Source organism: Adelges cooleyi, unplaced genomic scaffold, assembly GCF_023614345.1.
Source record: "Adelges cooleyi isolate 19-005CV unplaced genomic scaffold, UGA_ACOO_1.1 ACOO_flye_CR_arks_rails_tigmint_CR_PRNA_2, whole genome shotgun sequence".
Taxonomy (NCBI): Eukaryota; Metazoa; Arthropoda; class Insecta; order Hemiptera; family Adelgidae; genus Adelges; species Adelges cooleyi.
The window spans coordinates 1698553-1711643 of NW_026095860.1; the positions used below are offsets into that span (position 1 = coordinate 1698553).

At 25.9% G+C, this 13091-nt stretch overlaps 3 protein-coding genes across 3 annotated transcripts in view; 1 reads left to right on the forward strand and 2 right to left on the reverse strand.

The window, feature by feature from the left end:
• LOC126833902 (kelch-like protein 2) overlaps positions 1-8476 on the reverse strand; it is a 101303-nt gene extending 92827 nt beyond the window's left edge. Inside the window, exon 1 of the mRNA XM_050565483.1 lies at positions 8126-8476. The gene's annotated coding sequence lies outside the window, so the exon portion shown is untranslated. The remainder of the gene's footprint in view (positions 1-8125) is intronic.
• Positions 1753-3528, forward strand: LOC126833906 (uncharacterized). The gene is made up of 4 exons (XM_050565487.1): positions 1753-1882; positions 2553-2567; positions 2883-3061; positions 3439-3528. The coding sequence occupies exons 1-3, from the start codon at positions 1816-1818 to the stop codon at positions 3047-3049; spliced, it is 249 nt and encodes an 82-aa protein (XP_050421444.1). The 5' UTR covers positions 1753-1815; the 3' UTR covers positions 3050-3061; positions 3439-3528.
• Positions 4166-5559, reverse strand: LOC126833805 (kelch-like protein 2). The gene is made up of 4 exons (XM_050565349.1): positions 5368-5559; positions 5140-5289; positions 4732-4975; positions 4166-4668 (listed from the first exon to the last, which is right to left on the reverse strand). Exons 1-4 carry the CDS (start codon positions 5557-5559, stop codon positions 4481-4483), a joined length of 774 nt encoding a protein of 257 aa, XP_050421306.1. The 3' UTR covers positions 4166-4480.
• Positions 8477-13091: the final 4615 nt, after the last annotated feature.

Below are 13091 nucleotides of genomic sequence, written 5' to 3' on the forward strand. Positions count from 1 at the left end.
TTAATTCAATTAAAAATTTAGCTAGTAGTGCCTACTAAAAAATATAAAAAATTATCCAATTTCGATTAATTATATTTTTTTCAAAAAAAAAAAATTGTATACCTTTAAAAGAATAAAATTGCAAATAGATAGTTTTTATTTTTCGAAAACTAAAAATAACTTACAAATTGTTAATAACTACTAAATCCATCGATGAGACATCGTTTCTTATACCTAAGCAAATAATGTTATTGATATTGAATGTTTTAAAAAAAACTTATTGTTTTTAAATCAAGCGCAAACAAAATTAACTATTTAGTATTTTACATTTAAACAAGTACCCCAACTATACTATCTATCGAGATTATATTAGAAGATGTAATGGTTATGAAAGTTGTATTTGTAATGATAGATTTTTTACGAACATTGATAATACAAACAAATCATATATTTTTGAACATGACTGTGGACCCAAATTAACACCTATATATTGAACCTCGTTAACCTATTGGTAAAAACAAAAAGTCGACTTTGAGAATTTGGTATTATAAATTTAACTGTATATGCTTTTGGTGGTATTTAATATGTGTAATGATTTTTAGAAAACGATCTGTAACCTGTAAAGTATAATTTTTGTACATAAATCATTGTTTTTATGGGAAATGTTTTTTTTTTTAATTTGGAGTAATTTTATTTACTAGAGCACCTGGTTGTTAGCTTTACTAGTCACTACCAATACATTAACAATAACCTAACCAATGAATATGATACGTTTAAAAGTCATAAGTAAAATGTTGACCAATGTATTAGAATTACATCAGAAATATCACATCAAACCATGATTTTCCTTTTTTCAATAAATTTTCAAAGCACAGCACAAATAAATATTACAGCTTATGTGTTTTGAATACGTGTCCGTGTTAGAAAACAAACATCACATGAAACCATATTTTTTCTTATTTCAAATAAATTGTTTTAAAAGCACAAGACAAATAATAAATACCTACCACATGTATTTTGAATATGTTTCCGTGTTAGAATACAAATTTAGTCTTATTTAAAAAAAAATAATAATAACAATGGCAAAACATCATAATATTTTCTCTAATAAATATAATAAATCAGTATTCCCAACTATGATTTCTTAAAATGTTTATATTGTGGCATTTTGTGTACATTTTAATGTAAATCAATAAGGTCCTGATCATAGTATGGGATTTTAGTCAGCACATATGGTAAGTTGTGTCATTTATTTGTCTTGTGACATTAAAACTAACACAACCTATATTTTTTGAATACGTTTCCGTGATGGAAAACAAACATCACATCAAAAATATCTTTCCTTTCTTATTTCAATAAGTAAAAGCACAACAAATATAAATCTAACAGCTTATGTGTTTTTAATATGTTTCCGCGTTAGAAAACAAACAACGCATCAAACCATATTTTTTCCTATTTCAATAAACTGTTTTAAAAGCCCAAGAAAAAAAAATAATATAACTTCTTTGTTTTGAATACGTTTCCGTGTTAGAAAACAAACATCACTTCCAACTATAATTTTCCTTATTTCAATAAATTATTCTTATAGCCCAAATCAAATAAATAACAAACCTATGTGTTTTAAGAAAAACGTTTCCGTGTTAGAAAACAAACATCTCATCAATTCATTTTTTTTCTCATTTCAATAAATTGTTTTAAAAGCACAAGACAAATAATAAATAACACAATTTTGTGCAGCACATTTATCTGTATATAATGTAAGCAATTGTACTGTTGCTGTAGTATTGTATATACTATGATTTTACCAAGTACATTTTTAAGATATTTTTCAACAATATGAATTTCAAAAGTGTAATTCTGATTATAACAACCGTGTTATGCATTATCATATCTATTGCTAAAGGTAGGTACATAAAATACATTTATTTTACAAATGTAACAATAATGAGGTTGTGTTTAAATTTAATGTTTTTCCATATGAGTAAAATATTTTTAGTATAACATATTCTGATTTTTTTTTAGAAAAATTTATTCAACACTTAAATTCATATTATACAAATCTATTTTTAATGTTTCGCGTGTCAATGGAATATTAAAAAAAAAAAATTGTTCTATTGTTTTTCGGCTGATCTAATTTCAATGACTGATATAACTTTTTTTTTCGATAAAGTATAATAGCAGTTTTAAAATACATCATATACCTTTATAATAATATTTAAGTAAACAATTGTTAACCCATATTAAATAGGAAATTGAAAACCACAAATTTAGGAATGTTTGTTAGGTACTGTTGATAACTAAATAAATATAAATTATTTTTTTGTGGCTCTTCTGATAAAAATTATTACAGTAGTATATAAAATTATATGGTCATTAGCAATATTATATAATTTTCTTTATCCAGTAATAAAATTATTTTACATTTATAACTTATGCGTGAAACTTATATATGGCTTTAATAAAACTAAACGCTTTTGGATAAAAATGTATATATATATATAATTTATAAATGATACTTTATACACAAGAATAAAAAAAAAATATTCAAGTAATTTTTTTTTTCAATATTTTAGGTCACCCGGGAGGAGGTAAGTTAATGGATAATATCAGTTTATGTGCCTTACAAAAATACCAGTAGTATTAATATTATATTCAAGAAAGCCTAACATGCGTATAAAATGCCTTAAATTGTCGAAAATAAGAAAACGTTAGCCATGTTCATGAACATATACCTACTGTATTATTTTGCATAATATTATCCATTTATAATAATTTTTTTTTAAGATTATTACATGTGGCTATAATAAAAAAAAATGGTTTTGGATCAAAATAAATATAATATATAGTTTAGACACTAGGATACACTAAAAAAAATATTCAAGTAATTTTTTTCGATTTTTCAGGTAACAAGCCCCCCTCAGGTGGTCCTGGTGGACTACCACCACTACATCCAGGACCACCATCACCACGATATCCAGGAACATCACAACCACCTCTACCATCTCCAGGACGAGGACCACAGCCAACACGTCCTCCAGGACCACCACCACCACCACCACCACGACGGTAACCTAACCGCCTGGTAAGTTTTTGTGATTTTATAAAACTTATATAGGTTATAAGAGGTTGTAATTCAATGACTGTAAGTTGGATGATAGTATAAGTTTCTGTTTTAAAATTATTTTCAATAAAGCTGAAAATGTTTAATTATTATATTTAAATTTTTTTTATAAACGATTATTTTACACATATAATAGTTTGACGTTTTAAAATCACAATTATTTCGAAACTAAAACAATGGATACTAGTAAATCCTAAGATTTCAGTTAAAACGGAAACGCCTTGTACTTTGTAATAATTTATAAAGAAGACTAACTTAATTTAAATTAAAATCCACGTGTAAGCTAATTTTAAATAAACGATTTTTTTACACAATATTTTAATATTTTTTTTTTTTAGCTGAAAACTTACCCCTGCTAACGACAGTTAAATTTACAAACAAAGCGGCAGTATCCAAAATCCGTGTCACATTCTGAAAATTCACATGCTTACTAATAATGTTGTAAATGTCATCTTTGTTTATCATAATTGTGTTTCAAACTTCAGATTTTTTCTAATAACAATGTAAACCAAATAACATATATTTTGTTACCTATCGTATAAATGATATTATGTCTATTACTTGTACCAATAAAAATAATATTCACCGAATAAGTAAATTTGTGTTTTATTGTCTAATCTATTCTATCAACGCAAGGTTTATTAGCTTTGATGTGGATTTTTTTTTTGTCACGATAGTCTACAGTTCATCCCTTTTCCATCAAAATCGAGGAAAAAAATCCAAAGAAATGTACTTAATTTACAACTTAACATTACGGCGTTTTATTACTTTCTTAAAAAAAGTAAAATTAGTACCATATTTCAATGAAATATTCTTTATACATAGAATTACCGATAAACGGCGACAAATCAAAAAAATACCATTAACCATTTCCCCTAAGCGGAATGGAAACTTTTTCTTTATTTCGCTTTTTTAGGTGAAGTTTTAGGTTTTATAGTCTGGATAATTAATAATTACAAATGAAAAATAAATTAGAGGTACTACGCAGTAGGAGCTAACCAACGAATTCCTATCCACCTGTTCCAATATATTGCAACCTCTTACGTTATAATACATAGTTTGTAATCGAAAGTAAAGGCCAAAAAAATAAATAATTTTAAAACTAATTTTTACTCACATGATTTAATTAAATAAAAAGTAATATTATAAGTGAATAACATAGTATGATTTCAGAGTAACAACACTAAAAGAAATATTATAACAAAAACATTTGATGTCTCTTCTGCCCTGACCCAGATGTCATGGTTGCTTTGTGTCATATCTTTCACACAGAAGTTATCCAAAAGTATTAACAAATATAAATAAATCATCAACAACAAAATGTGTAAATAATTTTAAGACTAAATTGAATTCACAAAAAGGTATTTAAAAAAAAAAGTATTATAATTGAATACCATAGGATTTAAGAGTAATATCATTGAAAGTAATGATATTCTCTGTTTGGGATATTAAGTCTCCTGCCTTGTCAACCAACTGCCACTGATTTATTACTCTGTCATATTTTTCACAAGTAAGTTCTCCTCCAATATTTTTAAACTCGAAGAAGTCGTTTCTCATGATAACAATACCTGCATGTTATAATATTTGTTAGTAAAAAAATGTATTATATACTTGATTAATTATATACAGACTTGAGTAATAACTTTCACATTCTTTGTTCATGTTAGGCATTTCATCCCATTTAAAATATTGCAAATCGAATTTAAAAAATCGAAATTCTTCATCACCACCAATTAGATAAATGACGTTTTCTTTTCTTAATATAATCATGTTATAATTACGAATCGGCATAGGATCTAGTTGTTTCCAGTGTTTTTTTTCAAAATCATAGTACTCTACAGTTGCAAGAGGACCACGATCATTACATCCACCAAACTACACAAAACAATGAAACTTTATTAAAATGCTTATAAACCATAATAAATATGCTTGTTAAATAAATATTTTACAATTATTTTGTAATGCAATATAATAAAATATAAGTAGAAACTTGTTTAGTAGTTAGGCATGGTATTTAAGGTTCAATTGTGTTTACTTACAACATATAATTTATTGTTAAATATTGTAGCACTGCAGGATTCTCGCGCCGTGGGCATTGGTTCAGTAATTTTGGTCCATACTTTTGAATTTGTATTATAGTATTCTACAGAATACAAAAAACGGTTAGATGTTAGATCTTTGCCTCCAACCTTAATAAAAAAATTAAAAAAAATTTCTTGTAAACAATGTGTATTTGTTATATTAACTGCAATCAAATTAAAACTTACAACATATATGTTTTGCTTGTAAGTACAAACAGCAAACGTTTGTCGTGGTTGGTTCAATGGCCTTGTAGAAACCCATCGTTTTGATTCTGACTTAAGATCAAGCTCGTCTACAAGATTTTTATCATTAACATCATCACCAGACAAACTTAAACCACCAATGGCAAGTATTATTCCATTTTCAGAGGATACCATCGTTGTGTATATACGGGGAGGCAAAAAAAATAAATGATCGCTTGATTTCCATTTTAAGTTATTATCGTTTCTGATATCCATGTAATTTACATTACTATCTACTACTGTTTGTATGACCAGTAATTGCAAAAATAATCTGCATAAGCATATATAAAAATGTCAGTTGATACAAGCACATAATTAGTACAATTATTGTGTACCTATAACATGTAAAAATCTAGTTTAAAAATGTCTACATACGTTTGATTCAATTTGAGTAGATCTTCCTAGAGTATATAATGGTTTTGGGTTGTCGTAAGAAATTATATTTTCTAACATTCCTCTCATAACTAAAAAAGCATAACAATAATAATATTTATTAAAAGACACATCAATAATATATATTTCACCTATAGGCGCTATTGCATGTACAAAATAAAGGGCACCATTTAGATTGAATGCTACCCTGATTGGAATAGCAACTATATATACTTACCGTCATTATTATTTATCACTAATGGTTCATTATAAATCTTTTGTAGTCCTTCTTTTGAAAATAAAGGCAACCGTAAATATTTCATAACATCCGGTAACAAGTCATAACGTTCATCTGTGTTATAGCGTATCCAACCAATGATAAAATCGAATATCTAAAATAAAACTCATAAATAATTGCAACAGAACCAACATTAAAACAAGTAATTTTTTTTCTTTCTTTTTAAGTAACAATAATTATACCTTTTCCTCAGAATCGATTACTAAATCATCACATCTTATAAACTCGACAACATCATCAAACTCAAAGTCATAAAGTGTTTCTAATGCTTGATCCGAATTCACAATTGTACTGAAAAATTTGTTTTATTATTCGATTATTTAAAAAAAATGTTGCGATCATAATACGTCGAAACTGATTACTCACGTGAAATGGTTTAAAAAATATGACCAACAAAAATTGTAAGTCTTTTTGTCTGATATTAATTTGGAAGTTTTCATAAAACTAACACAATTTGTAGGATTTACGTTTTCTTTAATATATTTAAAACATAACTCTTCTATATATTTTAGACGATACATATCAGCAGCCATCAACAGTTTCTAAAAAAATTAATAACAAGTAATTAAAAATAGAGTAATATTTATTAAATTGTATATCCTTATGCATCTACCTCACAATTTTTTTCTTTAATATCCAATTTACAAGTATATGCAAATTTGACAACTAATTCTAAAATTTCAGAATCTATATCTTTTATAAGAATCTCTTTATTGTTTCTTTCTAGAAACTGTCCACTGAACATTGTATAAAATACATAACTCGCAGAGGCCAATATATTTCTGTGTGCTTCTATTTTTAAGCCTTCGTCTGTAACTAATGTTACATCACAAAATTCTTTTTCCCTAGAAAAAAGTATTCGTATTAACGTATTTATTTGCAATAGTATCTATAAATGACTATAAGATTAATATTTTAATAAAACGTTTTCTGAAAAGCAATATCAAAATATGCAATAAGTATACATAAATGTGGAAGAAAAACCTTTTTTTTTTTACAAAATTATCTTAAAATACTGCAAAAATATGTTATTGATAATTAAAAAGATTATTTAAATATTGATAATAATGTTTAAAAACCTTTTTTCTCCTCGTTTATTCGTAGCATAAACTAAAAAAAATTAATTAGGTAATGCTCTTGAAATAGCCAAAATATAAGTTTTGATATTTGGATTATGTAAAATAAATGACACATAATTTTTAAATGAAAAGTTGAACTATAAGATTTTAAAATTCAATTAACACCATTTGTATTTTCATTTACAAATGAAGTACATTTTTAATTATTGTTTTACATAATAAAAAAGAAGTTAAAGTATTTACGGAATAAGTATATATCAGAATTTCGGGTATTGGTAAAAAGTGGTATCAGCCCATCCCCATAACAAACAAAAAAAAAATAAAAAATTAAATTTCTTATTAAACTCTAAGTAATATTGACTAGTTCACGATAAAAATGTGGTACACCCCAGGACTCTGCTATATTATTTGAAAGGGCACCATAAAAATACAAACATTAGTCGGTAATAAATTATACTTGTACAAAAGCTTATCAGTTAATGACTTACTCATAGAATTGATACATTTTTTCAAAGTGTTCTTGCATAATAACTTCCATAATTGTTTAGCTTGTATTACAGTATATGTTATAGATGTAACTTTTCTGTGTTTGATTGTTAACTAATTGTAAAGTTAGCTTACCTAAAACATATTTAAGATACACAAAACAATTAGTTTTTAATTATAAAGACAAGGTTAAATAAAAAATTACTAGCAAACACATCTAAGTGCCTAAATTTAAATAAAACTGTATCTCAAATGCTTTACGAAAAAAAAATCTTGCCAACTTGAACAATTGATAGTGGCATTGATCCTGTGTCATTCAACTGAACTCAGAGTAAATAATAAGTAATAAACAAACACATATAAATCATGATTCTATTTATTCACAAGCAGTATTCTAATTCAATTGAAGACAGAAAATACGGCTATGATGTAAATAAATTAAAAATACAAAACGGTAGGTACTCACGCAACGTAGAACCGTAAACCGCTGTCCAGGGCTGCTACTAAAAATGTTTAATAAATGATTAACAGGTAATACAAAACTAAATTGAAACGAAACAACGAAACACAACGCAACACGTTAGGTATTTACCACAGAATTTAGAAAGTTATTATGAATAAAAATCTAGAGATTTTCACGAATCGAACCCGTAGGTAGCAACACTAATGAAAACAAATTGTACTTACGACGCTAAATCTAATTTAACTAAAGAAAGGTGAGAGTACAAAAAGAAATCTCAATTAATAACACCAACAATATTTGTATTTGATAATTTAATAATAATTGTGATTTTAATGCAAACTACACAACAACGTAGTGCACGCATTACGCAAACATTTTCTAGACAGATTTGTGATATAAAGTGTGTGATAAGGAGCGAATGCCACAGGTGGAGGTACATCGCAGCATGGAGGTAAACTGTCGCGGGTTTTCAAGAAGGCAAACAGATCAAACACAACTGTACTGGTTTTTGTAATAATCAACTATTGTTTTTATTATAATATTGATTTTCTAATATTTAACAGGAAATTGTTGTAATTTGCCCCAAATAGTTTAAATAATTAATAAGTACAATATTAGGGAAAAAGTGCATACACCATGGAGACCGGGTACGCTACTTGAAAAGGCGCATCAAAATGAAAACATTAATCGATAATAATAATTGTACGGAGCGCATTAAATAATAACAGCTCACTTATGACTTACTTGAAGAATAGATAGAAGTTTTTGAAATATTCTTGCATATTATCATCCATAGTTGTTTTACTTGTATTGCTGTATAAATGTACTTTTTCTGCGTTTGTTTAGTAATTATAATATTAGCCTTTTCTAAAATAATAATACATCAGTTCCATGTCAAATTTTACGCCGTGCGAAACGACTTTTGGATCTTGGATTTTTGATTAATAGTTTTTTACACTATAAAACACAAAGTACATCATGGTTTTAAATTAAACAGTATATTGAACGCTTTAAGAGTAATACGTTTTGAAAATATGGGAATTTTTTTTTAATTGCGTACTTCTTTTAATATTGTTTTTTTACAAGACTTTGATGATCACATTAAGCTTTCTTGTAAGGGTTATCTTTTAAAACAAACTTTTAAAAAAGTTATCAACTTTTATTTGTATGTAATATGTTTAGGTGTAAATATTTTAAAATTTCATCTTATATATTTTACATTATACAATAATTTTCATTCTACGAAAAAAAAACTTTACTTTGATCCGACAATAGTTTGAAAACAGATAAAGACTTTTCTATACTTGTTAAATGATTCACCCATTTAAAAAAAAACATTATTTCTAACAGATTAATACAATTTTATTTTATATTGCTTTGGTGGATAATTTGGAGGAAAAAAAATCGGTAAAATCCGCTAGTCAAATTATGTAAATAAAAATTACTAAATTAGAAACTAGAGTAATGAAACAGCTACTTACTTGTTTATATTTAAAAAAAATTATTATTCAAATAAAATATTATTCGACATTATTTTACATATATATATATATATATATGTATCTATTAGCCCTGAAAAGGGTGGGTCCGTAACAATAAAACACAAATTTACCTATTCGGTGAATATTATTTTTATTGGTACAAGTAATAGACATAATATCATTTACACGATAGGTAACAAAATATATGTTATTTGGTTTACATTGTTATTAGATAAATCTGAAGTTTGATACACAATTATGATAAACAAAGATGAACATTTTACAGTATACAATACATATATAGTGAGCATATGAATTTTCAGAATGCGACACCGATTTTGGATACTGCCGTTTTGTTTGTAAATTTAACTGTCGTTAGCAAGGGTAAGTTTTCAGCTAAAAAAAAAAAATATTAATATATTGTTTAAAAAAATCGTTTATTTAAAATAAGCTTACACATGGATTTTAATTTAAATTAAGTTAGGCTTCTTTATAAATTATTACGAAGTACGAGGCGTTTCCATTTTAACTAAAATCTTAGGATTTACTAGTATCCATTGTTTTAGTTTCGAAATAATTGTGATTTTAAAATATCAAAAAATTATATGTGTAAAATAATCGTTTATAAAAAAATTTAAATATAATAATTAAACATTTTCAGCATTAATTTTAGTCGTTTTGAAAAACGAATGATAAAAATACATATTGTATTATACATTTATGGTCGTGGTGCTGGATTTTGTGGTGGTGGTGTTGTTGTGCTGGATTTTGTGGTGGTGGTGGTTGTTGTGCTGGATTTTGTGGTGGTGGTGGTGGAATTTGTGCTAGTGGTACCACCACCAAGAATGGTCTGTTAATTCTACATTGTTCGCTCACTGAAAAATCAAAAAAAAAATTATTTAAATATTTTATTTTATCCTAGTGCATTATTCGTCTAAATGATTTATATTTATTTTGATCCAAAACCATTTAATTTTCTTGTAGCCACATGTAATATTCTTAAAATAATATTATAACTGGATATGCAAAATTATACAATATGTTTATGAACATGGCAAACGTATTCTTGTTTTCCACAATTTAAGGCATTTGTAGCATTTTATACACATTTTAAGCTTTATTGAAAACAATTTTGAAACTGCTAGTAAATGTGTAAAGCATATAAACCGATATTATCAATTAACTTACCAACGGGGCGGGTACCTGAAATTTTGAGAAAAAAAAAATTACTTTAATATTTCTTTTTAGCCTTGTGTATAAATTATATACTTTAATTGTAATCCAAAAGCTTTAATTTTATTATAGCCACATGTAATATTCTTAAAATAATATTATAACTGGATATACAAAATTATACAATGTGCTTATGAACTTGGCAAACGTATTCTTATTTTCGATAATTTAAGGCATTTGTAGCATTTTATACACATTTTAAGCTTTATTGAAAACAAATGAAAACTGCTAGTATATATTTTGTAAAGCACATAAACTGATATTATCCATTAACTTACTTCCTCCCGGGTGACCTAAAATATTGAAAAAAAAAATTACTTAAATATTTTTTTTTTATCCTTGTGTATAAATTATATATTTTAAATTTTAATCCAAAAGCGTTTAGTTTTATTATAGCCATGTATAATAATATGTTTCACGTATAAGTTATATGTAAAATAATTTTATTACTGGATATAGAAAATTATATAATATTACTAATGACCATATAATTTTATATACGACTGTAATAACTTTTACTAGAGGAGCTACAAAAAAAAGTAATTTGTATTTATTTATTTATTAACAGTATCTAACAAACATTCCTAAATATGTGGTTTTCAACTTCCTATTTAATATGGGTCAACAATACGGGTTTACTTAAATATTATTATAAAGGTATATGAAGTATTTTAAAACTGCTATTATACTTTATCGAAAAAAAAAGTTATATCAGTCATTGAAATCAAATCAGCGAAAAACAATGGAACGATTTTTTTTTTTTTTTATATATATAATTCATTAACACTTTGAAACATTAAAAATAGATTTGTATAATATAAATAACTTAATGACTATATATAGTGCTGAATTTATTTTTCTAAAAAAATCCTCAGATGTCATGCTAAAAATATTTTACTCCTATGGAAAAACATTTAATTTTAACACAACCTCATTATTGTTACATTTGTAAACTAAATGTCTTTTATGTACCTACCTTTAGCAATAGATATGATTATGTATAACACAGTTGTTATAATCAGAATTACACTTTTGAAATTCATATTGTTAAAAAATATCTTAAAAATGTACTTAGTAATATCTTAGTATATACTTTACTAGAGCAACAAAACAATTGCTTACGTTATATACATATAAATGTGCTGCACAAAATTGTGTTATTTATTATTTGTCTTGTGCTTTCAAAACAATTTTTTAAAAAAGGAAAAAAAATTAATTGGTGAAATGTTTGTTTTCTAACACGGAAACGTTTTTCTTAAAACACATGGGTTTGTTATTTATTTGACTTGGGCTGTTAGAATAATTTATTGAAATAAAGAAAATTATAGATTGATGTGATCTGTTTTTTCTAACACGGAAACGTATTCAAAACAAAGAAGTTATATTATTTATTTTTCTTGGGCTTTTAAAACAGTTTATTGAAATAGGAAAAATATGGTTTGATGCGTTGTTTGTTTTCTAACGCGGAAACATATTAAAAACACATAAGCTGTTAGATTTATACTTGTTGTGCTTTTACTTATTGAAATAAGAAAAGAAAGATATTTTTGATGTGATGTTTGTTTTCCATCACGGAAACGTATTCAAAAGACATAGTTTGTTTTAGTTTTAATGTCACAAGACAAATAAATGAAACAACTTGCCTTATGTGCTGACTAAAATCCCATACTATGATCAGGACATTATTGATTTACATTAAAATGTACGCAAAATATCACAATATAAACATTTTAAGAAATCATAGTTGGGAATACTGATTTATTATAGGAAATATGACGTTTTGCCATTGTTATTATTATTTTTTTTAAATAAGACTAAATTTGTGTTCTAACACGAAAACATATTTAAAATACACGTGGTAGGTATTTATTATTTGTCTTGTGCTTTTAATAGAAATTATTGAAATAAGAAAAAAATGGATTAATGAGATGTTTGTTTTCCAACACGGAAACGTATTAAAACACAAGGATTGTGTTATTTATTTGTTTTGAGCTTTTAAATCAATTTATTGAAGTAAGAAAAAATATGGTTCGATGTGATGTTTGTTTTTTAACACGGAAACGTATTCAAAACACATAAGTTGTAATATTTATTTGTGCTGTGCTTTGAAAATTGATTGAAAAAAGGCAAAATCATGGTTTGATATTTCTGATGTAATTCTAACACATTGGTCAAAATTTTACTTATGACTTATAAACGTATTATATTCATTGGTTAGGTTATTGCTAATTTATTGGTTGTAAAGTTAACAACCG